Source organism: Numenius arquata, chromosome 1, assembly GCF_964106895.1.
Source record: "Numenius arquata chromosome 1, bNumArq3.hap1.1, whole genome shotgun sequence".
NCBI classification, from domain to species: Eukaryota; Metazoa; Chordata; class Aves; order Charadriiformes; family Scolopacidae; genus Numenius; species Numenius arquata.
Window position 1 is genome coordinate 117,782,950 of NC_133576.1, and position 27,731 is coordinate 117,810,680.

The following is a 27,731-nucleotide window of genomic DNA, read 5'->3' on the forward strand; positions in this document are numbered from 1 at the left end:
GTTTTAAGAACATGACACCAAGGCTTTTGAGATTTGGCTGTTAGCAGGTAATCACAATAATGGTCTCTTCTTCAGAGAGCAAATAGTACCCTGATGGTTTTACTGACGCACTTGAGGAGGAAGGTGAATACGATCAGCTGGTTCAGTACTCGCATGAAAAGCTAATTAAACTTTTTAATCCTACCTTTGAGGCATGTATTGGAAAGGTCCAAAATACCATGGGTTTAGAAGGGAGACGTTTTGCTTACTGTCTGTTACAGTTCTCCATTCTGCAGTTTTTAAAATATGAAACTAGGTTTTGCCAGGATAGAGTATAATCTTTGATATTTGATTAAAAATTTCAAAACCTTTGGCTTGGAGGTAGTTTGGGAAGACTTTGATTTGGGGCATAGAATGTTAGGTATACTTAACTGATATTTCTGTGAGAAGTTTGCAACTTGAGAGGCTCAAGAGATTAGTACCTTGGGTTTACTTGTTTTTAACCGCTTGGCCATGAATATTTGTGGCCAGTTACTTTTCATGACTTAGAGACTCATAGGCTTCATGTATCTTTACAAAGATTGTAGCTGATTGCCATCAGTCCCATTCCATGCCACATTCATCGTTATACTTGATTTTCTTCCTTTTGCTGCTCTTCTGTTTTCCTTTCTGATGTTACTCCTATGTTCCTTGCAGTCTGGAACTGGGTTGCCTATGTTTTGGGTTTTTTTTGCTGTTGTTTGCTTTGTTTGGGTTTTTTTTTTTATTTGTTTGTTTGATTGGTTTGTTGCTTGTTTTTTCCAGGGAGACAGTTTTCACGTTTTACAAGTTTTTGTAGCCTGTCATCTTGTTCCACTTCTACCAGTGTCCTTTGTGGTTCTTCTCCAGGCTGCCTTGTTTAGTTGCTTTATAGTGGTTTCAAACTTTTAAAGAAAGTCTTAAATTTAAAAAAAAAAATAAATTTTTTTTGAGCATCACTTACACTTATTTAGACTGAATCAGAACTAAACTGTCACAGGTGTTACTCACCTGTCAATTAGCTGACACAATAACAAATGTATTTCCAAGACGACAAGACTGAACTTTCCTGTAACGTGGTGATTTTTAGATACTTGACAGTATCTGGCACAGTGTACACTTATCCAGCTACTCAGATCCTTGATTCGTACTGTGAATACTACACGGTGTTCATGGAACACTTATTTTGTGTAATTTGATAAGCTGTTTATTATAAGTAAATGGCCTTGCCTGTTAAAGTAATCAATGAAATAGTTATATGTACATGAGAATTCATTATGTTCTTTAAAAACTAATTTCTGAATGAGAATGTTAATATGAAAAGCAGATGATGCCATAGTTGTGTCTGGCACCATGGAGTGACAGTATCACTTGTCGCAGGTTGATGCTGATTGACTCTCAGCTGAATCGTTGCCCAAGCCATGGGTAGCTTAAGACAATAGTTTTCTTGATAGCTGTTTTGTATGACAAATGCACTTTTCTTTCTAAATGCCAGATCCTCCTTTCAGTGTTGTATAATGATTTGTCTCCCAGACTATTGGGAAGAATGAAATAGTTCTGGCTCTGTGGATTTTCATTCTCTTCCTATAGAGCAGCTGTGTTTTCTATACTGTCTTGTGAGTATATGCTACACCCTTGTAAGAAATAGTTACATCTACAATTCTAATACTGTGCTGTAATTGTGACAGTAATTAGCTAGAAAATCAGTTGGCTGATAACTAGAAGCTTTTGAACTATATCACTGTTAACATCGGGTTGTATGCACAGAATTTTCATTCAGTGAATGCATACATGCATATTTCCCCCCCAAAAAATGATAATAAAGGTTGTTGCGTCTCCTGACAGAGCTTGCTAAATTCTATTCTTACACCCTTCTCTCCAAAAGCATTGTTGCTTTAACTTTTATCATGTCATGACAGCAAATGCAAAGGTATGGCATCTTTCTTTCCTGTAATGGAAAGATGTTTTCTTTTTTAAAAAAAGAAATTTTCTTTTTTAAATTATTTTTGTTAATAATTGGTCATTGTAGCTGACATGGACATCTGTCCTCAACTCTGACTTGAACATGTTGAGTCCCAATAAGAAAGAAGACCTTCTGGCTTGTTTGTTTTGGGGAGAGAGTGTTTGCTGTTTCTTGTAACATCAAAGTAAGGCTTCAATTGAGATAATTGCAAAAGTTTAGTAATTGTCTGGGAAATAATTCTGCATGAACTATAGTTAGTCATAACCAGTGGTACCAGTGAGATTTTTTCATAACATGGTCAATCATTGATGCTATCTAGAGTTTCATGCCTTTTGCCTTAGTGAAAAGAGGGGGTGAGAGGGTCTTTAAAACCCATTATGTAATTTGTGGAACAGTTAATAAAACACTCTCAGTTTTAAAACGTCTGTTCTGTAAATGAGCTATAGTCTTGAAATGTTATATATAAAGCAAAACAAGTAGCTATCCTAAAAAGCTAACGATCTGAGAACATGAGAAACAAAAAGGGAAGAGAGACAGGTCATCTCCACGTCTCAGAGAACTGGGATGTGTGGAGGTGGCGAGTAGTATGTCCTAGCTGTATTGACCATGTGTGCTAAAATCGTAAGAACAGGAAAGTTTACAATTTGGAATATGATTTAAGTCTAAAATGATTTTATTCTAGCAAAAGTCACAGTGTATGAGGAGAAAAGCCTTGGTTTATCCTCCTATTGCCTATGTATTTAGAGTCAAACAAATTAGTTCAGGGAAGTATTACTAATTCTTCTTTGTTTTAAAGGTAAGAATCATGGATACTTTGGGGAGCTTTCAATAACATACCTCTGTAGTGTATACATACATAGTGTTTTGTAAACCATAATTAAGATGCAAGTTAGAACACATGTTGCCCTGGATTCACAGAAGGGAACCTTACTCACTGCTTTGACACAGAGCAGATGGCTTGGTATAATGTAATTGTTGATGCGGTGAGAACTGAGTGCCCTGACTGGTGTTGCTTATAATCGCTACCGATTAAAAGTCTGTAATGCCCTCAAGAAGGCATCGCTATTCTCCCCTCCTGCTAAAAGTTTAGTGAGTTCCTTGACCAAGGTGATATTTATGCTTAGAAGATGCCTGAATATCAATTGGATCTTAAATTTGTGCTTCTTATGCATATTTCTATGTAGGCAGATTTTTCTGGAGGACTGGAATGAAGCATTTTTATGTAATTTGGTGGTTTTTGTGTATACTCTGGGCATACAAGACAAATGAAGAAAGGAAAAAGATATTAAAAGTGTGCTCTCTAAAAAGCTTTTCTTATTAACATTTTTTTTTTTCTCTCCTCACTAAAATCTAATTTTCTTTGAGGACTCAAACTCTTTTTGTGGATGAAAAAGGCTAAGGTATCTTGCCAAGCAGATGCAGTTGGCTTTGGAAGCTGCTTGACTACTCTGTGGTGGCAAGTACTTCACAAAACCATGTGGTAGACATACAGGGATGCTGCATCAGGAAGTTGCTCAGTAAGCTAACAGCTGGTAAATTGTATGTTTCTGACTCTGTAGAAGGCTTAACAATACCAGAGAAGGAGGAGACCGAAATGAAAGGGCGGCTTGAACTGTTTTAGTCATTAGTGAACAGTCTGGACATGCTAGTGCTCTTCATGATGGAAATAGGATAAGAATTGCTATTAGACTGCCAGGTGGTTGGGAGAGCACAAGCACTTGACTAACAAGCAGTAACAGAGAAAGGTGGGTAAGCTGTGCCTTTCAGTATTCAACAGTCAATGCAGAGCACAATAAATAACTCGATAAGACCTTGTTTGTGATATCACTCCATTAACTTCAGTCAGTTGACATAAGCAGGCTTAGTTTGGGGATGAATTAGTGCCATAATGTTTAAATAGAATAAAAACATGTAAGCTTTATATAAACATGTCTTCCACTTTTGTTGAACATTAAGGGTAACTCATTGAAGAAGGAAAAAAATGGAAATTAAAGAGTGTTCATTATTCTGTTCTGAGAGGTACAGGCATAGGTCAAGGTCAAGCTGTTTGCTCTTGAAGAGTTGTATTCTGAATAAACTGGCATCAGCATCACAATCCTTGATCTCTTATCACATAATTCAGTGTTTTCTGTGGGCTATTTTAGGAGGAAAACAATTAGAAAAGGTTGTGTTCTCATTCATATCTGAGTTGCTTCCTTTCGCTAGAGTAAACGAGACCTACGGTCATTGAAACATCCATTTTGATTAAAATTTAAACTATCTTTTGCATCAGAGACAAAAATGTATAATGCCCTGTCTCTTGCCTTTAGTTATCACAGCTCAGTGATTTACATAGTGCTTTGGAATGGCAAAACTTTGGCTGACTGCCATGATACACAGTAAGCCCAGAGAAGCTAGGAATCAGTAGCTAATAATAAAAATTTAATTTTATGGTATTTCCACCCAAGTGAACTGAAATACATCTCTAAGTTAAGGTGCAACTCTTTGCCTCTTTCATGTCTTAAAAGATATTTAACACTTTTTCTGTTTTGTTTTTGACACACTGTCTCAAGGCTTTAAAATTTAAAAATTTAAGTTTTTAATTTTCTCAAAGTTAAAAATTTAATACTTTAGTTCTGACCAATCGTAGAAGGTGGAGGACCTGTCAGCAGAGTCCCAAAATGACTCAAGAGTGAGAAGCTGCAAACTTACCTCCTATTGCTGGCATTTCCATTGGGATGCAGGTCCTGAAAAATCTTAGGGAAGTTTTTTCTTTTTTTTTTTTTTATTCACACAATGTTCTTATTAATAGCTTAGAGCTGATTATGAGGGGACTTTCAGGGGACCACGTCACTCTTTATTTGTCTCTAGGGAGTGACTTTCTTTTTTTCCTAGAATTTTTCAAGCTGTATCTAGTTAGATGGCAAATAGTATTTATGGTAGCTGTAATCCTCTACTTAGTCGCAGTGTGGATTTTGTACTGCCCAGTAAACTGCATGAAAACCATGTAATACAACAGTTAGTGAAGAAAAAATAAAATAGAAGACAAAATTGGATTCAGAAGGTTGTTTCCTTGCTCTTCCATTATTTCTCTTCTGCTGCAAATCGAGCTATTTTTGTGCTTGGTCGTCACTGTCCCTTTTTTGGGGCCTGAGGAGTAGCACATTTTAAAAATAAGCTTTGCACTGGAAATTAATTTGTTTCTGAGGAAAAGTATCATCTCATGAATCTTTATGCTGTCATAAAGAACTACAGGGTGGACTTTTCATTTCCAAGAAAGTAGGGTGGCCTTAGTCTTTTTCCGTATTTAAAATAAATGCATTTTTTTTCTTTATTAAAAGATCTTCCAAGGAATTTTCTAAATTGTCTAGTTACTTGCGTCTTTTTGGTGAAAACTGAAAAATGAATACATATACTAACGTAAGTGATCCTTAATTGCTGTTCCTGTCTTGCACAGTAAAAAGTGGGAGCAGGGGGAACAGCAATGGACTTCTGCAGTAAAGATTAACTCAGGAATGCAGAGAGCCCAATACATATTTATTATGCTTAAATAACTTAAAATGAGAAATCACTTTTTAAAACTCCATCTCAAAAAAAGCCCCAAACAAAACAACCCTAAAACAAAACCTCGCACTTGTCTCTCCTGAAAATTAGCATGTGGAACTAGATGATATCCGTGACCATGTGATGCTTGCGATTATTATTGTTTTGATTGTCTCCAGTTAATAGCAGCTCTCGTGAAATGTCCATTTTTCCTGTATTTTTAACCCTTTCTTTGTGTTCACTTTATTTTTTCTTGCTGAACCTCATTTGTGGTCAAATTGAAGCTGATGTTTGTTTCCATCTAGGCTATAACTGAAAGACTACTTTCAGCTTTGTCTATGGTCTCACTGACCTATTCTGGTTATAAAAATTGTCATACCTCCAAGTCTAGGTATATTGTACATGGTTTTCGAAATTTCCATTATGCAGCAGGAAACTCAGTTTTCTGCTTTCTCATAGTGTACAAATAAAGCATTCAATATACTCTTCCTTGCCCATCATTAGTTCTTCTTTATTCAATGTAACCATGGAACACCTGCATCTGAAACTTCTAAGAATGTGGGTTAAATCAAATTGAGTTGAAGATAGGAAAAAATAATCGATTGGGTATTAAGAAGGAGTGGAGGATATCTTTCTGCCTCTTGGATTTGGAAAAAGCAGCTATGTATGGAACTGGTTCCTTGGAATTGTTTTTTCTCCTTTGTTAGCAGCAGTAGTATTCACTTTCAAACCTGACAGGTTAAGGCATTTCACGAAATAAGCATTCACAAACTTTTTAAAGATGGCCTTGAACTGTCCTAAATAATATTTTAAAATACTGTGTAAATTCTCTATATAATATATTAGATCAAATCCAAATTTAAGTAAGTGCCTGCCATTATCATTATTCACAGTAGTGTAGTGAACCTCTAAGCTTTAAATACCAGTTGGTGTGAGAGGGTGTAAACAAGGTGATGGGCTTATCCAGGGGCAGCTCTTGAGAAGAGATGGCAGGACGGTAGCACAGGTGGTACGTGGTGATTTCACTTTTAAATTCTGGAGTCCAATGTTGGGATATGTGTCACTAGAAAATATTTTTAGGGAGATAGAGATTGAAAAAATAGACACAGACACCACCTTCTCTCTCCTACTCACCTTCTTTCCCACTTCAGAAAGAAAACCTGGAATGCTCTTCTCTGCTGTTATTGTACGTATGTTCTGAAGAGGTCACACAAAAGCCTGTGTGTGTTTCTCCAGGAGTCCCTCCTGAGAGCAGAAGCTCTAAAGCATTGGAGTTACCAAACTAGCTCGCTGTGGCCGTGCTTACCAGAGCTAACCAGTTCGTTCTGCAAACGCAAGTTTCTCATGTGGGCATTGTCATTTCATGCAGTTTTATTATTTTTTCCACTCTTGTGTTTCGAAATGACTGGCTCAGCATGGTACACCAATTGCTAAAATGATCTCTACCAAAATTCCATGTTAACATGAGTCTATCAGTTTCTGTGTTTCGCATTTATTCACTTTAGTTCCAATTGAGAAGACACACACTCTAGCACTGCGTTGAAAAGATAAACTTTGAAAATAGGACGCTTGAATGCCATGTGGCTAACTCTGTCTGCCATTTTTGCTACCCATTTGTATTTAAGCTCAGTTCTAAAACATGGTCTTATCTATGTTGTAGTTTATACAATGCAATTGTGATGGACTTAGACAATTCTGTCATAACGTAAGAGAAATCTATTTTGCATGTCGTCGGTGAAACTGCCCTGTCTCTGGCTAGTGAGTAATCGGAGTAGGTCTTTCTCTGAATCTTTCCTATCAGAGTGGATTTGCTTAGGGGCCAGCAGGAGACAGGTTAATTCTGTACCCTACAATTAAAGCATGCACCTGGGATACAGTAGGCAAAATTCCATTTGAGCTGAGAAGACCAAATACCCAAATCCTTGCATTATTTCAGGTAATGAAATGCCTCCATTATCTCATACGACTGGCAGAGAAGTTACTCCTGGGTGGTCATTTGTGGCTCTAATTTCATCAAATTATTGAGAAGTCTTTTGCTGATAGTATGTTTCAAGAAAAGGTTATTCTTCTGTTTTACTTCCTTATTAAAACTGATTTTCACTCAAAATTCTTAACTATCTCCAGCTGATGCTTTGATGTGTTGTATTCACCCCCCTCCAAAAAAAAAAAAAGAGGAAAACTAGCCTTGTCCCAGGAATGCTAATAGTCAGGATAGTAAAGGAAACAGTACGTAAATGCCACTGGAATCCATTGTATTCCTCTGGTTATTTATGATAGTATCTGTATTAATTTAATTTGAAGAGCAATGTCTTGTAGACATTTCTTCTTAAAAGATAACCCTGGAACTCATAGGAGGATATTGAAGAATATATTCCCATTGTTCCTGTGATATTTGAACTGAAGTGAGGGAATGGCTGAAGTGTGACCAAGCACTATGATTTTAAGTTCAAGAATGTCCTGGTTTCCATAGAAACAGCTAGTTCTATTGTAGCTACTGAGTTAAATGCTTATAGGATTTTGCTTTTTCCTTCTCTAAATAAAATTTGATTATGCTTCATTTTGGTTTGTCTTTCCCTTCAAACTTCTCTGGAATTCGCTAGCTTAGTTTTTATCAGTGCGAAGTTGTCTTACCCACTCCTTGTTTGAAGAAAGCAGTTGCCCCTAAGAATGTATTTATTTCTCTTTGTAGTAATCTAAAGATGAGTATGTCACTGAAACTGGCTATTAAGTTCATCTTGAATAGGGTGATGTGAGGTGCTGTCACGCTTTCATGGGGTTACCTTGGGATTGCCCTAATTCCAAAAGTGATGTGGCTTTGAGTGAGTGACGCAGGTCTGTCAGCCAGCTGGCAATGGAACTTCAGAGCTTTGTTCAGTCATATCGACAATTTATGTTACTTCTCATGCTCCACATCTGTTATTTTTTCTTTTTCCTGATACGAAGTAAATTTCTTATAGGTGCAAGGTATTGTAAGGGTACAGCAAAGCCCATTTGTGCATCTAAAAGCTTAATAGAGGGGTTCTGAGTGTTGCCAAACGTAAATTTTAGGTGTTTGGTTGAGGAAGTGCAGTTACATTACCTGTATTCCCTATAAAGTATCTGTTGAAAATTAGTGTCTAGAAGGGTGATTCATAAGAACCATAGTTTTATTTATTTTACCAAGTGACTCTTGAACAAGAATCCAGAATCAAGGATCTCTTCTCTCTCATGAGAACGCTTGCATCATTGAGCTGTAAATTCATACTTCTTGCTCACTTACTTTCTTACATTATTCACCAGTATCTCGGTCCCTCCACCCGCTAGTTTCTTGGCCAAGAAGGAGGTAATACTATTATTCTAGATGTGTCTCTTAAATTCCCAGAAAGCTCTGGAAATCTTCAGAAGGTTGCTTGGGAAAATGACATTGGATCCTATGGTCGTGACCTGATACGGTTAAAATCAAATGGAAGAATAAACAAAGTAGGAGCGTACGTAAAGGCTTTGGATTTCAAGTGGGCAGATGCTGATTAAACTAAGTGTACTAAGTTACTACATCTGAAGAATTTGTATTCTTGATGTTTCTTCAGAGTGATGACATTAAAGGTATAAAATACCTGCATGCTAGATGAGTGAAAGGATGTAGAGAGAGACTGAATTTGACAGATGAGTAACTACCTCAAGAAGGATATTGAGAAGGAACAGAGAAGAAATAATGGATTAAAATTCACAATACATATTTACCAAGTTAGATTATGACGGATTCATCAGCCAGTTTTCTTTGGAAGGAGAGTGTTTTTCAGATGATGGAAATGCAGAAGAGACATAACCTGTCTGGACAGAGAGATAGTTGCTGTTGCATAGGAAAAGATTGGTTTGGGAAGGCAGGGTTTGATAGTGGGACTTGGATGGAGAAGGTGGTATGGCACTGTTCAATGTGGAAGTGTCAGGCTGGCAGTTATGTTTAGTGGAATTCTTTAGAGATTAATTTTGGAACCAACTGTTTTTCTGGTGTTTTCATTTATGCCACTGACACAAGGAAATTCAGTATGCTGATGAAATTTGTTGATGATGAAAATTTGGAAGCACCAATAGTATAGAAGATCATGGTGTTGTATGGAGAAGATTGGATTATCTCAAAGACTGAATTATTAGGAACAACAAAATTAATTGTATTAATATAAAAATATCTTGTATATCATAGGTAGTTAAAAGCAACATTTTGTATTGCAATCTTGAAGGCTTATGTCATGGAAATGACTGGACTAGAGAAAAGCATTGCAAGATTGCTGCATTGCAAACATGAGATGGTTGTGCTGTTCCTATTGAAAATGGGAGAGGCATTTGCAGTCAATTTAAGGAGGTTCTAGTATCATTTTATAAATTCCTGAAATATGTATAATTCTAATCATGCATACTTAAGTGATAATGAATCAAACCTAAAGCAGATGCAGATTAAAGTGAATTGTAGAATTCTTCACTTCGGAAAGGTCCTTGAGAAATTTTCTAGCCCAACCTTCTGCTGGAAGCAGGGTCACCACTGAATTCAGAGCAGGTTGCTGGGGACTTTGTCAGTTGGGCCTTGAAAAACCCCAAGGACAGAGCTTCCAAAGCATCTCTGGGTGACCTGTTCCACTGCTTTGATGTCCTCAGGGCAAAACCTTTTTCCCTTACCCCAGTTCAAAGCCTCTTGTTTCCATGTATGACTGTTGTCTGTTGTTCTTCTGTCTTGGACCTCGGTAGAGAGGTGGTTGTTTTGGTACTTCGGCATAGGAAGGCCGCTAATAGGTACCCTCCAGGCTAACCAAGCCCAATTTCCTTTAACCTCTGTTGATGTGCTTCAGAGCTTTAAAGACAGTGATCACACCAAGGGCCAGCCTATTAATGAGGAAAACCTTTGCTTGTTTATTTTAGTGAAGTGTTTCCTTGTCTGCAGGTGCAGAAGAAAGCCATCAAAACCCCAAGGGAGGGAAAACCCTATCATAACTAAAACGCGAAGTAGACCTGGCATCAGTGAATGTAACCTGGCCAAGAATACACTTATGCTGGGAACGAGAAGAAAGCTCCACTCAATGGGACAGTCAGGTCTAGAGCAACCTTCCAGGGAGTATAAAAGCTGAAATTCTTCATTATACTCAGGTGGATGCATTTCCAGTAAGGATTATGCAAGATGATACATCTACTTTAGGAGGGGACTGGAGTCTAGAACCTGCAGGTCCTTGCTGATTTGGCCTGTGTAATGCTGCTCTTTCACTTGGACTGTTGTTCAGGATTGGTTCAAGCACTTCTGTGAATTTGGTGGAATTAAAGTGTACTGCGTGGTGCTGTGAGGTTTCTCTTTGGCCTGGAGTCATTAAGAAACTTTGATGCATGTTTGGAGATCAAACTTATTTCTTACAATTATGAACTTGAACTAGGAAGTAAATGTATTGAATTGTGAGAAGTGAAACTTCAGTCTGTATTTCTGACTGCTCGTGTCGCTTTCCCTTCTGGTCCATTGTTAGTTTTTAATTCAATTTCACATCTATTAAGAAAAGCGTGTGTGGGGAAATAGTCTTGTGTATGCATTTTAATCTTAATCAACTGAAGAAAAGCAGTAAGTTTAAACTTGGGATTATATAGCATGTGTTGATACGACACTTTTCCTTCTCTGCATTTTAGTTGTAAGATGGGAGGAATCTTAAGGTGCTGCTGGAGCATAAAACTGATAACAAAATAACTTGCTTCACTGAATAGATGGGAAGTCACTTAAACATCAAGAAGTGAGCGATTTACAGCCTACACAATGTTTTTGATGTTTAAGTGACTTCCCCTTTATTTAACTTTAGCTGTGAAATTAGAAGCACTGTGGCACTAAGACACTTTGTTGTGAGGCGTTAAAGAATGAACAACAAACCGGTGCAGATGCCTGTAACAAACAAAACACAATTTACGCTGCATCTGCATGTACGTGACCCAAATTTCTGTTCTAACAGTTGTGGTCACAGTTGATAATACGATCTTTGCCTTTTTTTGTTTGTTTCTTTGTTTTTTGGTTTACAGTATATAATCTACACTGACATTCTTTATTGTGTATGTGATGCAACTGCTGGGGTAGTTCCTGGAGCCATAGTGATGAAGCTGGTGGTGGGTTGGGAGGACAGGGACAGCAGACAAGGTTTGCATGCTTGAGGTCACAAACTGAATGGGCTGTTATGTAAGCGGGCAGAGGGGAGGGATGTCCTCCACAAATTGTATTTAATCCCACTTCTGATACTGTGGCTCTTTGCAACTGCTTTCAGGAGTAACGTTGCAGTAGGTGCTATAATGCAGAAGTGTGAGGATACGAGTGTGCTCAGAGAATATGTTTGCTGTAGCAAAGGCTGGAATTCCCTTTGGTAGCCTAAAAAAAAGCCCAACAACAACAACAAAAAAATTAGGATGGTCGTTGTTATGTCACCTGTGGAAGGGCAGACTTGTCAGGGCCACAAGAATTGTGAAAGTGTCTCAGGACCAAGACTCTTTTGACAAGAATACGTGGAGGGGCTTTAAGCATACAAGGGATACAGATGCAACTTCCTTGCTAACTTTTAACATAGGAAATAGGATACAGGGTAGGTAAGAGCACTAAGAATCCTTTCATAACTGGAAAAATTAAAATTTGCTGCTTTTGTGTCAGAACTTCTCTACTTAACCCAAGATTTTTTTCCTGTACTTTCCTTTGAGTAAATGCATATACACACATGCTCTTTTTTTTTTTTAATATATATTTTAGATAGAACTTTCATTAGTGGCATTTTGCCAGAAAGGTTTGTTTCAGATCCCCTCGTCTGTTTAATGTGGAGTTCTCAGCCTTGCAGAATAAGTAGTACAGCAGTTGCAAGCCATTACATTTCTCAGTGCTCTTGAAGGGAATGAGATTAGACTCTAAACTTAAGGGCAGGTTTTGGGATTCTTTGCTTCAAACCCTTTGAGCTAGTGTGATGTGCAACTCAAGACTAAGATTTCTTCAAGCCAAGATTAAGAAATATAAATAAAAGATATATATATCTTATATATATACACGTGTGCATATATATATATAGACAAACATGCAAACTAAAATGTGTCAGTGGCATGCTGTGCTATAAATAAGAAAATACTTTAACCTTTCATTAGAGCAGCTGTTTCCTTGCACTTGATGCAACATCTGCTTGACTGATTTAAGGATTTATTTTGGGCTTCTGCTGATATTTGGTGATATTCTTTTTTTTTTTTTTTTAAATGAAAATATTCCTCCTGCATTTTACACATAGTTTGTAGAATATCCTGTAAAATTATTAATTTGTCTTGATAAGCCTTTTATATTTTATAGTAAGAGTATAAGAAATGCTCTTCAGCAACAAAACATTTCAGCACTATTGTTATCCGTCTTGGGGAGGTGGGGGGAAGGAAGGAACTAATGTTTTTTCACTTTTTACCCCCCTGTTGCTTATATTGGTTTGACATTATATGTAAACTGCTGAAGTATGACTTAATCAAATTTTCCAGGAAGCCAAGTTAGTTTTGGTTCTTTCTCTGTGATACTACTCTCTTTTCTGTATTCACTTTAGTGTGCCTGGTAACCTCAAAACTCAGTAGTGAGAATAAAAAGAAATGTGTCTCCTTAACGTTATGCTAGCTGAAGAATAACTTTAGTTCTATATTAATGCTGTGCCCTAGTCATATTTTGAGTGCTGAGCAGCACTAGTCTTCTGGGTTTTTTTTAATCCTCTCCTTGTAGGATCCAAATCAGACAGCTCTAGGGAGCTGATGGTTTGGTGGTATGTCTACTGCCTAGGGAAGTGTTATGATCTTGAAAACAGGTAATCCGCACCACAGATAAACTACACACAGATGAAGGAAAAGAAATCCTTAGGTTTTAGATTTGATGGGGCTTTGAGCAACCTGATCTAGTGGGAGGTGTCCCTGCCCATGGCAGGAGATTGGAACTCGATGATCTTTAAGGTCCCTTCCAACCCAAACCATCTATGATTTAGATAAATTGCATAAAAACAGAGTTGAGGCACTGCTTGGCCAGGGGGAGCGAGTGAAGAGGGGGGTCTCAGGAGCCGGTTAGAGTAGGGGAAATGGATGTGGGGGAATTCAAGCGAGAGGCAGCAGGGCTGCTGGTAAAGAAGCTCCTCACCACCAGTGCCTAGAGCAGGCACTGGTTGGTTTGTTTGTTTTCTAAACAGGCGGCCCATTCCCAAGTACAAAGCAGTCTGTGACGCAGTCTAAACCTCCGAAATTTTTGGCAGTGTGTTGGTGTTGTAATGAGATGCATTAATGCTTAAAGGATAATTAAAGATAATGAGGTATAGAGAAAGTGGATTGGAGCGCAGCACACTATGCCTCTGAAAGCTGGAGCGTGGCAAGCTGACTTTTGATGAAAAGAACAGATTTTCTACATAGACATTTTTATAGCTTCATCTGAATGTGTACACAGTAACTGATGTAGTGCCGTATTTCAAACTGTTGGTTAAATAGGAGAAATTAGGATTTAATAGAGAAATTGTGAGTGTGTTAGGGGCCTGACAGAAAGGTCCTTCCTGAGAGGTGGGGGAAACCAGCTCAGAGAGAGCTTGTTATTGGCATCGTTATGGATCAGTTGTCAGATCAGTCTTACGTTTCCTGATTCACTTAGTGACAAAGGTACATGTAAAGGGATCTTGCTGCTAGAGTTTGTTGTTGACATGAAGTTTGAAAACTGGTTTAAATGTAGAGAGAAAGAAGTGTTACACAGAAATTTGGGGGGGGGGGGGGGGGGAGGGGTTCATAGGCCCTGGGCCCAGACATGGGGGAAGTCTGAAACATCTTTGTGGTGCAGAATGCTTCTTTCCACCTAACATCCTTTCCTCGGGAGGGATGGAGTAATAGGAGTGGGATGAAATCTGGAGCCTTGTGCTTTAGCACATTACAGTCAAAATGTCAGTTATAAGCTTGGAGGCTGAATAATTGAAAGAATCAAAGTAGAGAAGGGTATGAAGTAACAGCAAATGAGATGGTGCAGTTACGAAGAAGGTATCTGTGCTCTTGGGACACAGTCACAGAAAATGTTTCCAGTAGACAGAAGAAATTACTGGTGGTGGTATACAAGCATTTGGTGAGACATGTTTAGTATGCTTCAGAAATAGTCACTAGTTTTGAGGAGAAAAGAGATGAAATTAAAATGTGCAGAGACAGGCTCCTAGGATGAATGGGGGAATGGGTATTTTGCTAGGCAAAGGTTGCCTTGGGTACTCCAACTAAAGAAACTATATTTTAAGTGTTTTCTATACATACACAGGTGGAGGCAGCAAAGGGGGGAGGAGGGAGCGGGGAAACTATTTAAACTGAAAGACAATATAAGCAAAACAACAAGTGGACATAGTCTGCCCATTGCTAAATTTAGGCATAACATTTTGAAGTTGTAATTGATTGCAGTAGTCAGGTTTTGGGAGTAAAAAGGAATAGTGGAACTTCGTCTGCTTTTTCTGCTAAATCTTGGTGAGATTTGAAAAGAATTCCTTAATCGTTCTGGAAAAGTCAAAGAACTTTAAGATTTACAGCCAGATGTGTTCTGAATTTTATGAATAATTGTCTTTACCTAAACAGCATTCCTGCAGCTTCTCTCCTTTAAGGTTTTTTTTTTTTTGCGATTTCCCGGTATGCAGCGATACTCTTACGGTGGCTGCGGTGCCTTCTCAGAGACAGCTACCGCTTGGCTTCTTCCCTGGCCTAATTGCAGAACTCATATTTTCTGAAGGGAGTTAGCAGGGGGACAGGAAGGGGAACCCAGCCCTTTTGTGCTAACTGTTTTTATCCTTGCTACACTTTGAAATAGAGACTGAATTGCTTTTTTGGAGGCATCATTTTCTTCATTGACCTTGAAGTGTGCAGGATGATAGAGATTGTAATTTGGGTACCTCCATTAAGTGCTTAAAGACAGGTGGGATGAATCCAAGCCAAAGCGTTCAAGAGAGAATAGACAATCTGTCTGGAGAGCTTCTGAAATAAGTGGGGAGTAGGTAACTGAGGCAGGGCTGTCATGTTCAGTGGATATGATGACGTGCTGAGATTTTTGACCCTGAAGAAGTCTTGAAAACTTGGGCATCGCTGTGAATTTTTCCTTTTGCATTTGATCTAGAAAACTTTTTACCAAATTCCAACAAGGAAAGCTTTGTTGCAACTCAATTTAAAATGAGAGCCATAGTTTGAGAGCGTGACTTGGAAGAAAATATCTAAGCAGTTAATATGCTAAAGTCTTGCTCAAAGTTGATGAAATTTAGGCTTTTAGCCAAAACACAAAAGCTGCTAGACTTCTATTTGCCGTGGGCATTGGTAAGTGCTAGCTACCCAAACACATTTTGTGACCTTGCTAGCAGTTGCTTGAGGAGACAAAATTTAATCTCTTTTGCATTGTAAGTAATGTCATAGTGAGCTCTTTATACAGGTTATTTTAATGCTATATGAAAAAGGAATTATATTCAGTAAATTGCAAATAGAAGAGACGAAAATGATAGCTAAAGATGCTGATGGTTAGATAAAGGAAATTAATGATAGAAAAACTATGATGTGGTGTTATTACTGTATTGCATGTGAATCTCAACCACTTTGTAGTGAAAGACGGTGGTGGAACAAAGTTGTGGATTCAGAAGACTGTCAGAGGGATTCAAGTTCTGTGGCAGCTGGGACTGAGGGAGGATGCTGTCTGACTGCCTGTGTTTTGAAGGAGATGCAGTGGGGGAGGTTAGGGCTGACAAATGGCATGCTGGAGGGAGTGCGCCAGGGCTTTTACTGAGGCTCACGGGCTATTCAGGTGCAGATTTTGATATTTTCAGTGCTTTCTGTTTAAGTTAGTTTTTCAGGTTTATATTTTTCGTCTTCATTCAAGAAGATATGTTGCCAGGGTGTCTTGGCTGTAATTTTTTTATACTCTGCTGAAAGCTTTTTTTTTAATGGCACAGTTGATTCAGTTGCTACCTATCAGAATCTTCTGGTGCTTATCATCAAAAATGCCAGCAAAAATTGTCATATTTAATCTTCCTAGGTTATTAATCTGATTATTAATCTTCCTAGGTTATGTGTAAACAAACAAAGTTTTATCGACTTCTTTGACACTATTTTTAACACCATCTTAAACTGTTTTCTCAAATCAGTTTGGATCAATCTTCTTCTAAAACCAATGGCGAATTTTTAGTAACTTTAAAAAAGAGTAATAATAACTTGTCTTCTCTGGATAGTTTCCTAATACTGTATTTATTTATTTTTTCAACAGATAAATTTGCGCCTCATTTTGGTAAGTGGGAAAACAAAAGAGTTCCTATTTTCACCAAATGACTCTGCTGCAGATATCGCAAAACATGTGTATGACAACTGGCCGATGGGTGAGTAACTGTGTGGCTTTGGCTTTTTAACTGGCGAGCTAGAAGCTTCCCTATATTATCAGACTTAAGTGTCAATAAACCAATCTCTGGTCTCAATGTTCAAATTAAATATGTTTGTTATATATCTGGACATAGATTTATATAGAAATACAATTGTCGTCTTGCCTTCTTTTTCCCTGTTTCTTTGATTGGGCAGATTTTAGATGCCTGAACTGTTTCCCACTGTATTTCTAAAATTTGTTTCCCCAAACTGAAGTACTTCATTCCCCTTTCGCTTTTCTTGATCGATCTTGGTTGGGGATCTAGTAAGTGTGAGGAAATGTTGGAGGTATAAAACCTCAAATGTGAGAACAGCTAATGTAAAATGTGGCGTGTCAGAGGAATGCATTACTGAAATTAGTCTGAAGTACTTCTTCCTTACTGCCTTATCTTGGAAAGGATCTGTAGTAATGATTTTTTTTCCAAGAAAAAATCAAATATAAAGGAAGATCTTAAAAGACATTAAAAGACCAAGGAAAACTGAGGTTGTTTGTATAAATATATTTAGTATTATGCAGAAGCACTAGCTTTGGAAAATGGAATTGAAAACTTAAGACGTGTATTCACATATGTGAATAGTTCAGCAAAACCAAAGTGCTTCTGTTCTCCCTGACTATGATTTCATAGGAAAATAGCCAAAACACAGACATAGCATTACATATGATGAAAGAAAATGCTTCTTTTGGTACAGGACTTCATTTTGGTTACTGTTTTGATGTTAAAAAAGACTACTGTTTCCACAAACGAAACATTACAATATCTGTTTCTGTGGTGCCTTTGTCAAAGAGGTATGGTGGCTCATAATTCATGCTGAAAAGTTAGTGTTGATAGTGCATATTTTAGGCCTTAAGGTGGTCTTTGAGGTCAGGAAGAACAGGGTTTCAGGGGACCTGTTTGCTCTTTGTTTTGCTGGGATGCAGCATTATCTGGTCAGTAAAATATGTGATGAAGGAAAAGGTTTTTAGTCCTCTGAAGTATTAGATATAGATGTAAAACACTTCTACACTAAAATCTGGTTATGTAGCATCTGTGTACCTACTATACATATTTTAAGGTGTGCCTACAACAGTTATCCTGACCACGTTCTTTGTGTACTTTTATCTGAATTAGTAAAGGCAGAACTGTTTGGTTTTTTTCATACTCAATTTTATTCATGAACATGTGGTCATATGTTCCCAGTCTTGTGAAGAGCTTGAAGGTTGCAGATTCTTGAGTTTAGAGTTGGGAAGAAACCCAGACTTTAAAGAAAAAGAATGGTAGAATCTGACTTGGAAGCCTCAGTTCAAATACCTGCCGTCCTGAGGGAGTGCACTAAATCTTGATGAATATTTAATTGCCTTTGCAAAGAAGAATAGTGTCAGTTTAAAGACTGAGGAAAAATCTGTTCCAGAATTGTGTATAGGTTTTCACAAACATTAGCCCACTGGCTGTTTTTGGCCTGAGAGTGCTCTTTATTGTCACAGGACTGAGAAATCTGATGAGGACTAAGGTTTCCTTGAAATAGAGATGATATGAAATTAATTATTCTTTTTTACCACCATTTTGACTTGTCATGATCTTGTGGGGAAAAAAAGTCATGAAATGTCCTCAGTCACATGCTGCCAGGATTAAGGCAAACCTCTCCTCCCCTCCTTTGGCAATACAGTTGTACATTAAGTTGTTAATTAAGGATCTCTTGACTTGTAGTAGAAAATGCCAAATTTATATTGATGTATATCATCTAGGTAAGTTACCTGTTCTGTCCTCCTCCCCTTCTTCAAAATAATACTAACTTTTTTCTTGTACAGCAATTATCTGCTGAACTTTTTCTAAAATAAGGCGTAGGTAAATATTTTGTCCTTGTCTCATTTAGTCATCAGTGGAAATTAAAATTTGAAATCATGTCAGAAGGAAATGTTTCAGACTGCCAGCCAAAAAGCAAAAATTAAAAGGATGGGTAAACTGGCAGCTTAACAATGAGCAAATACCTCTGCCAAAATATAGTCTGTCTTGTTCTGGTTGCTGTTTTGCGTCATTATGGCACTGTAAGCTGGCTGAACTTCTCTTTACAGTCATATTATAGTGGAGTTCAGACTGTATGGAGTAAAAAATAAAAAAATTTGGTATCTTCCAAAAAATCCTTTACCCTAGCAATGTGGTAATTCAGATTGTTAATGTAGCTGCCTGCTTCAGGCATAGCAAAAAGGGCCTGTGCTTGAATTGCAAGACAATTGAATCAGACCCTGAGTGGAAATACTTGAAATTCAAATAGCTTTGGTTGCCTAATTTGATCTAATCTCATAAACTGGGCACATGGCAGCACCCGGGGATATTGCAGCTTCTGCTGTTGGTACCAGCCCTGCCTCTGCCATCTTCTGGGGCTGCGTTGGCTCCTGCTGCCCGTGTCTCTGCCCTCTTGCTTTTTCGCACCAGATGCCTTTCTGTAAGCTCTCCGCAGCCATGGCTTTTGTTTTAAATGCTTCCCCTTCTCCTCTTTTCAGTTCTTCTTCTTTTGTAGTGCCAGTTGCTACTTGGCCGTATGTTAATTGTATGTTCCCAGTGAACAGGTTGGTTTCTGTCGCTTGTTGTGATCTCTTACTGAATATTCATTTTGGTGTATAAACACTACAAAAGCAGAAAGAGAGAACATTTGTGAACAGCTGTTACCAGATATCTGGTCAGCTGAGAAACAGAAGACACTGTATTCCCAGTGAGCCTATTTAAATTCAACATTTTAAGTTTTTATGATGTTTGTTCTGAAAGCAAAGTGCAGATTTATTTGCTGTTCACATTGTGACAGGGAACAGTAAAAGAGAAGGAAAAGATCATTTAAGCTCATAAATGATTTATGATGGCTTAAGCATTATAGGAGATGCATTATAGGAAAATGCATGCTAGCTTTTCCTGAACCACTGTTTGCCACATAAAAACATCCACAGATTGTTCTTTGAGAAGTTCCTTAAAATGTATCCGTTGGTGTCTGCTCTGTGAGAGCCCTCTGTTCAGTCTCCTCCCCAGTGACCGTTTGGGGCTGCTCAGGTCACTGGCCCCTCTGGACATTTAGCTGGTTGGATCTGGCCATCATCGAGCACCGCCGAGCAGCCTGCGGAGCATTTTCAGCGCTGTCATCTGAGAATCCTATTTCAAATGACCCATCACATGCGCTTTTTCTCTGTGTGTGGCTGCTTCCCATTGCTGGAGAATGGGTCCAGTTATAGACAACTAACTGGTGAGGAGGAGTATGGCCTGGCAACCTTCTGAATGGGAAGAAATTAAGGGAATTTCAGCCAAGTGGATATTAAGCCTCAGGAAGCAATTTGTGTTTCTGAAATATTTTGTGGAAGACTTATGTATGTGCAGTCTGTGAAGTTAGTAATAGTTATACTTGCAGGCATAAAATCATATGTTTCGATGCCCAGTGTCAAATAATAAATTTAATAATAGTTTTTAGGAGTGCTAGCCTTGAATTACCTTTCTGTCTCTTCAGCCTATGCTCTCTCTTTGGTGTTTCATGCAAGAGCCCTGTTCTTAGTTTTCTTCCTGGGTAAAGGTGAAAGATATAACAAAAGATGTGTTCATTACAGTGCAACTGTGAAAATTCTTTTGTTTCTTTTCAGACTGGGAAGAAGAACAAGTCAGCAGTCCAAATATCTTGCGGCTTATTTATCAAGGGAGGTTTCTTCATGGCAATGTGACATTAGGAGGTATGAAAATAATTTTCATTGTGTGTTACAGCCAGGCAAAGGGGATATTTATTTACAGTGCAGTAAATACTACTTTACTGTTCAAGATAACAGTATGGCTTGCTATATACTATTTTTCCTCTCTGTAGAGTGTCATTGTATCTTATCGTGTGTTTTTCCATCTGGTTACCACTAGTTGCTAAACTTTGGGAGGTACCACCTGCTAAGTCAAGTCTTCTCTTGCATAAAGAAACAGTAATGCTGCTTTTCTTTGTTCTGTTTCTAAATGGAATATTTTGTTCCACCTCTCTTATACTGCACTTGCAGGATAAATGACTTCATAAATGTCTGAAGTATTTAAAAATGTTTGATGAACTTTATAATAATTGGTTGAAAAATACTTTAAATCGTAGTGCAATGAAGGAGGACGCTCTATGAATGAGAATGAGGGGAAGCATTCTTGCTGTCCAGTGCTCTCCCAGGGATACAATTGCATAGTTATGCGAAAACAAAAGTAAATGGCTTCACTTCATATGCTGAGGAACTGCAATTCAACTATGCCCCCTTGTGGCAAGTTTTTTCTCACAATTATATATTTTGATGAGTATCTTAGAGATACGACATAAATTTTTAACAATAATCTTTCCTTTTGTAGATAAAAGTTGCCTGTGTGAATATCAACTACACAGTGACCAAGAAAACTGAGAGTCTATTCTCTGTGCCAGTTTAAAAATAAATTGATACTTCTGCTTTCTCTGTATGTTCAGATTGTTCATGCATTTGATACTTGAATGCAATACAGAGATACATAATCACCAATGAAATGTTCTTGAAGTTAAGATGAGCCTGCAAAGGTTATTTCTGGACTGCTTATGGAGATCTTTCCATGAAGAAGTGACTGGGATGATAGAGCCATTGATTTGCTTTCTACCATTACTGATGTTGGCTAGTGATCTACTTTTAGAATAGTTTTACTCTCTATATCAATCAGTTTTTAATGCTGCTATATATACAAACAAGATCATTGTCAATTCAACTGGGAGAACTCTGAAATTTTTATTCACTCTTTGTTGTGTTTACCAGGTGCCAATGAGCACGGCTAGTAGCAGTTGGAGTAGGGCTGGAAGGCCAATGTTCAGTCTTGGATCATCTCTACAATTAGAGACGCTAGTCTTACCCTACATTTTCCAGGCAAGGATAGCTAAATGGGATTTTCTTTGCCATTCATCTCTAGGTGTCTCTTGGCCCCCAGTGCTTGTTCCCTTTAGTAACATCTGTCTAAATCTGAAACAACTTTGAATATTTATTTAATAAATTTTTTAATGAGTTAAGCTGAAAAATAATAGCTGCATGGAGTTGACTCTTGCATTAACTCAGGTCTACAAATTTTGAACGCTTACTTGGGTTCATTTTAGTTCTTTCTTAATCATTCATGCGTTGCAATTTAATCATCATGATTTTACCCTAAGGATCTCACATGTATGTTAGTGTTGTTCAAAGATCTTTTTGTTGCTGCGATGTTTTAGTGATTCTTTTTCTTGAAACAATAGCTAATACTTCAGTGCTAATGTAGTTACCTGGAGTAGGATTATATAACTGACAGGGGAACAGCAATTCATGAACTAGGCTTTAAAGTTTGTGGTGTTCATTAGATGTAACCCTAAGCGAACTAATTATCTTTAAAGGGGGGGTGGGGGGAGGAATGGAGGAAGGGAATTTCTTGCTAAATACAATAGTTTCTTGTGCTCTTATAACACCATTTTGTTAAGCTTTTCTATCTGCAGCTCTCTATAACTGCGATAGCACTTAGTGTTTTATTTGCTGTAAGTGATTAGGAAATATTGACTGGAATTTGGACCTACTGTGTACTGAAAGTCACTCTATCAGCTAGTGAAACAAAAGTTTCCAAGGAAACAGTTTGGTGTTTTCTTTTTTAAGAGGAGTCCATTTTTGTTCACATTTAAAAATGACATTGTAATGTTCTAGTTGTAACCTCACGTGTCTATGTGGTGTCTTAAAAATTTGAGACTCCTTTAAACTAAGAAGCATCAAAAAATGACAAATTGATAGGGAAAAACTGGCTTTTGAGTAGAAAATTTTATTTTGAAGAAGCCACCTCTTTCGCCAGCTTCTCTGAATGGACTGTCACTACAAGAACAGTGGAGCTAATGGCACTGGAAGTGGTAAAACAAAAAATAATAGACCCCTCTGTAAAGCTTGCTGTGCCACTCTGGCCTGCGGTGCTTGAGCCACACTGCTCTGTTGTGTCCTGCCAGTGTGAAGGGCTGGGGAGTTGGCTGGTGAGGCAGAGTCTCTTGTTCAGCTTCCAACAGGAAATTTCATCCTTTAGCTAAATATTTGGCCTGCAGTTTGCATTTGAAATAATATCAATTAGGGAGGTAATACATAACTGACAGCTCTCCATTTCTTCTTAGATAATGGTAGTCAGCAACGTTTTACTTCCTTATTTACTGGGGAGGGGGGGAAGGGAAGCCAACCCACCCTGTGCCATACACGTACCAAAAGAGGTGCTGAAAAGTAAATTCTGACAACAGAAAATCTGGAGTACAAGTGGGATTAAACAGATGGGAAAGGAATGAAATAAAAGTTTAGTTTAAGTGAGAGAAAGGGGTGAGAGAATAAGGACAAGAGCAGGAAAGGATTACTGAGCATAGGTTACGGTGCTCAGATTCTGTTATGGTGCTCCAAGCAAGAAGCTGGAAATTGCTAGTAAGTTATGTGAACTATGCAAACTACTGGCTGAAATTAGCTAATTGAAATATTAGCATACTTTTACTTGATGACTGTAAATAATTAATCTCCACGGCTCACTAATCAAGTCTCCTCCAGTGTCTTGATATTATGAAAGATGTCCCTGATGTGATTAGTTTGTAATATTTTGCCCTTTCTGTAATGGTTACTTAAGAGTTTATGTCATGAAGACAATCCTTTTCTGTTGAGTTTAACAGATACGCTCTTTGCAGAGTTTCCAGTTGTATCACAGAATCAAGTACCCAAAATACTTCATGCTTGTCCGACTTTAAGCTGTCAATAGCATCTAGTTGCAGGCAGAGGCAGTGCTCAATTCATCCAAGCAACTTTTCAGATCCCACTTTGTGTAGAGATGGCTTTTCTCAAAGTAAAGCTAATTCAAAGCAGCTTGTGGGTCTGTGTATCCCTCTGGATGCTTAAATCCCTCCGGATGCTTACACCTGCGTTTTAATCATAACTTGCATTTTTTTCAAACAAATACATAGGCAGTCAATGTGATTTAATAGCAACGTTATAGCTAGGCTTGTATTGCATGAATGTCGTAACCAAATACTAGGCTTACTTATTTATTTATTTTTCTATTACTGAATTTTGAATCTGCGCTGTAGTGAGTTTAATAGAGAGACATTTTTCTCTTCAGTTGCCTTCAGGTTTATTGGACATTCATTATTCATTTATAAACCTCAAAATGCCTTGGTGCACTGTATGTGAAAACAGACAATGTAAATTGAATTTGAGAGGACAAATTCTACTCAAGTCAGAATTTGTGTATTTAGGCTTAAATTCTTGTTACATTTATCACTAACTTTTTTCCCCTCTGTAAGGTGCGGGGGGAAGGCAGATCCTTACAGAGGATCTTTACCTTACATTTCACAGAAAAGCAATCGAGAAAGATGCTTAATCTTAAGAGTTAGAATGCAGAAATAAAACTAAAGTTATGTAAAGAACTTGTAAAAATAACTCCTCCCCCACCCCCAATAATTGGAAGAAGTCCAGTTCAGAATATTGCATCTGACAGTAAGAATCTGCTAAAGATAATGAACAACAGGGAATCCTTTCATTTCAAGGAGACTAGAAGTTTTGACAAATATTATACTACGGTGTTAAAACCATAAATACGACATTGTGTTGGTGTACTTGAACCAGGATGTGAAAATGATCATTTTGGTTTCAGCAACAAGCAGAGAGAATTGTGGAAAGCTCCGATTTTGTTATTTCGTGTTACTAAAGCTCACAAAGGCAGCATTGTAAGAGCTGCCTTATCTGATTTAAAATGTTTTAAATTTGATATTTTTCACACGCAGCTGATGTTACAGATTAATATTAAAAGGCAAGATGCAGACATTTTGTATTTCAGAAAACCTGTATCAAAGTATGTTATAGGAAAATCTGTTTTGTAGTAGGGGCTCAGAGTTTTGATGTCTCAGGAGTAACAATTTAGTGGCTGAATTAGCCACTTCTTTATGTCCTTATCAATAAAGAGTACTTAGCATCGGAGTCTTAGCATGAATGCCCACTTCTACTTCTACTGAAAAGAGGAAGGCTAAGTTTCCTAACAGGAATATCATGTTTCTAAGAACGCCATGGTTTAAGTGATTGTTATAGGGTCCCAGGACCGTGATCTACAAAATTTTAGCCAGAAACGCCTTTATAGATGTATTTAGTAAGCAGTTCAAACCAAACAGCCTGAACTTTTGAACAGATGCTAATCCAATTATAGTTAGTTTCAGTTGAGTGGGTGAAGGCGGCGACTGCTGTAATGTATTAATAAATCTCCCTTTCTCCTTTTGCAGCATTAAAACTTCCTTTTGGCAAAACAACAGTGATGCATTTGGTGGCTCGAGAGACATTGCCAGAGCCAAACTCTCAAGGTACGCTGTGCGCTAGAGGTATTTCTTACTGAAGTGTGTGGCAAAGCGGTCAGATCGCTTACAGGCTTTTGGAGTACTTCATAGTAGAGAAAAGTCAAGTCCTGGTGGGTTTTTGTGAAGCAAGTAATGGAGTGCTTTTGTACATGTTGCTCATAAAAAAAGCTAAGAAATTAACCTTCTGGTTTAGTCTTTTTTTTGTAGAATGCAGAAGTTTACTCAAGCCTTAAAAGCTTTTGTTTTTATTGTTAAAAACCATTTATTTATTTTTCAGTTATGTATGCATATGTGTAATAATAAAAAAATATTTTAAACTTAAAATAATAAAAACATACTTGTATTAAACATACTCACACACTAACCAACCTAATTGCTTTAGAAATGGCATGTAAGTAAAACTTCCTTCTTGCTCCACAGGTCAAAGGAACCGTGAAAAAACTGGAGAAAGCAATTGCTGTGTAATCCTGTAAACCCTGTTAGCTTCACCTGCTAAGTGTGATGTAATATAGTCTTTGTCTTTCATGCTGCTGGAATAGAAGAGGCCCTACCTTGCTTCAGACACCTGTAGGAAGAGCCTGTCTGTAAATCCACGGAACTGAAATATTACACGAACACTGTTTCATTAGTCTTTTCTTTTTTTTTTAAAAAAGAGAAAGATCTATGAACACTTTCATGGTTTTGTTTTTGTTTTGTTTTATTTTTTAATTCCTGCTTTTTGTTTGTTGAATAATCTTAACAGTACATCAGTTCTTGAAAGAATTCAATCTCCAGAAAAGTTAATGTGTTGTTTTCCATAGCAGGAATAATTTTGCTGCCACAAAAATCTCCATTAACCGGATCTAACCAGTCAAGCTTTCTAGATGCAATTTGCACTAAATATGGTTGACAGTATATTTCTCATCAACAATGTCTAACAATATTGGAGACACCTAGTAATAACCTATGATGTATAATGCAACACTGGAAAATAGTATATCTATAATTAATATAAATCTCACTTATGGCCAAATCGAAGGAAAAACTGTTAAGTCAATTCTACCTAAGTCAACCTTGGTGGCCGAACTGGCACAGAATGCTAACTAAACCAAGTCTAACTATATGTATTTTCACTGCAACAAACAAAAAAACTATGTGCCTGTAATTTAAAAGCACTCTGTAGAGGGCTGATGAAACTGATTTTTTGGTTACTGCGTGCACTCTGATCTCCTTCGTTAGTTGAGTGCTTATTCAGACAGCACAAACAAGCGCAGAGTGCATTTCCTAGCCTTAATATGGGAGGGGTAATTTCCTGTAGTTCATAGGCTTTTATTATTGTGCATAAATGTTAGAAAACATCATTTACTAATCAATTTTATGTATTTGAATATTGGCAATTGGTGTTTTTCAGTCATTTTCTCATCTGTACCTTAGTGTCCAGTGTCATGCTTACTCATTGGAGACTTCAAAAGAATTATTAAAGTTTAAAAAGCAAAAAGAAAAACCTCTGCCATAGTACTAGTTTTGTTTCTTTACGTAATCTGCATTTGGTGTTAGTGCTTGCAATTGTATTAAAATCAGAAGCTGATTTTTGAAGGCATACATAATTAAAAAGGATGCCATTCTTTTATTTCATATCAATAATTTAAACGTTGATATGCTAAAGAAATTTGCACAGCACTAAAGCATGAGCTAGTTTCATCTGAATCTGTAAAAAATAAAAATAAATAAAAATTAAAAAAATATAAAAGATTTTATATTTTTTCACTGGGGAGGAATTCTTCCTGGGTGAAATTACAAATATGTGTAGAATATATTTAATAAAAATCTTATAAAATACATAACTATAGAAGTTAAATATAGATTGGCGTGTAGTATAATAGAACAATATTCCATATAAATAGCTTTAGCCTTTAAAAAAAAAAAAAAATTGAGTCACAGGTTGACATTGTGTTCTGTACTTAAGTGTCCACAACTCTTACGGATGTTCTGTGTAATTGTTTTTTCGAATGATTGGCATCATTCAAATGTAATCAGGTTATTTTATTCATTGTTACTGCTTTGATGAAATGCTTTATATGCAGTAGATTTACAAAAATATTGTTCATACTGATCAGAATTAAATTTGTATAGAGCAGAGTTTTAAAACAAATTGTAAATAGCACTAAACATTTTCTTTCTGCAACCTGTACCGATAGACTCTTCTGTAAACTAAATAAAAGAATATTGTAGTGCATTTTGGTGGTGTTTTAAGGGTTGTAATTGGGTCTGTAACTACTTTTAATAATACTTCTTAATCTGGAAACTAAGGATGGACTCCATTTTATTTATTTAAAAAAAAAAAAAAAAAAGCCGGGGGGGGAGGGGGCAGGCAAAACCTGCTGAAAACTGGTCAACACCTTAAACACCTCAGTAACACAGGCTCAGATTGGAAATGGCTATGACAATAATAATAAAAAAAAAATAATAAAAAAGAAATGGACTGAGGCAGGACATGTTTTGTTAGTTAAACAAGTTTTTCAGATCCATTGATTTTGAAAAATGAATGTTTGAAATGTAATCTCGGTTTGAAAAAGTAGTGAGGTACTTC

General features: G+C 37.3%; 1 protein-coding gene across 1 annotated transcript in view; it reads left to right on the plus strand.

The window, feature by feature from the left end:
• UBL3 (ubiquitin like 3) overlaps positions 1-27,376 on the plus strand; it is a 56,708-nt gene extending 29,332 nt beyond the window's left edge. The window contains exons 2-5 of the mRNA XM_074148853.1: positions 16,716-16,824; positions 20,460-20,546; positions 25,091-25,168; positions 25,583-27,376. Of these exons, the coding sequence (XP_074004954.1) occupies positions 16,716-16,824; positions 20,460-20,546; positions 25,091-25,168; positions 25,583-25,635 (327 nt within the window). The 3' untranslated portion in view covers positions 25,636-27,376. The remainder of the gene's footprint in view (positions 1-16,715; positions 16,825-20,459; positions 20,547-25,090; positions 25,169-25,582) is intronic.
• The last annotated feature ends 355 nt before the right edge of the window (positions 27,377-27,731 follow it).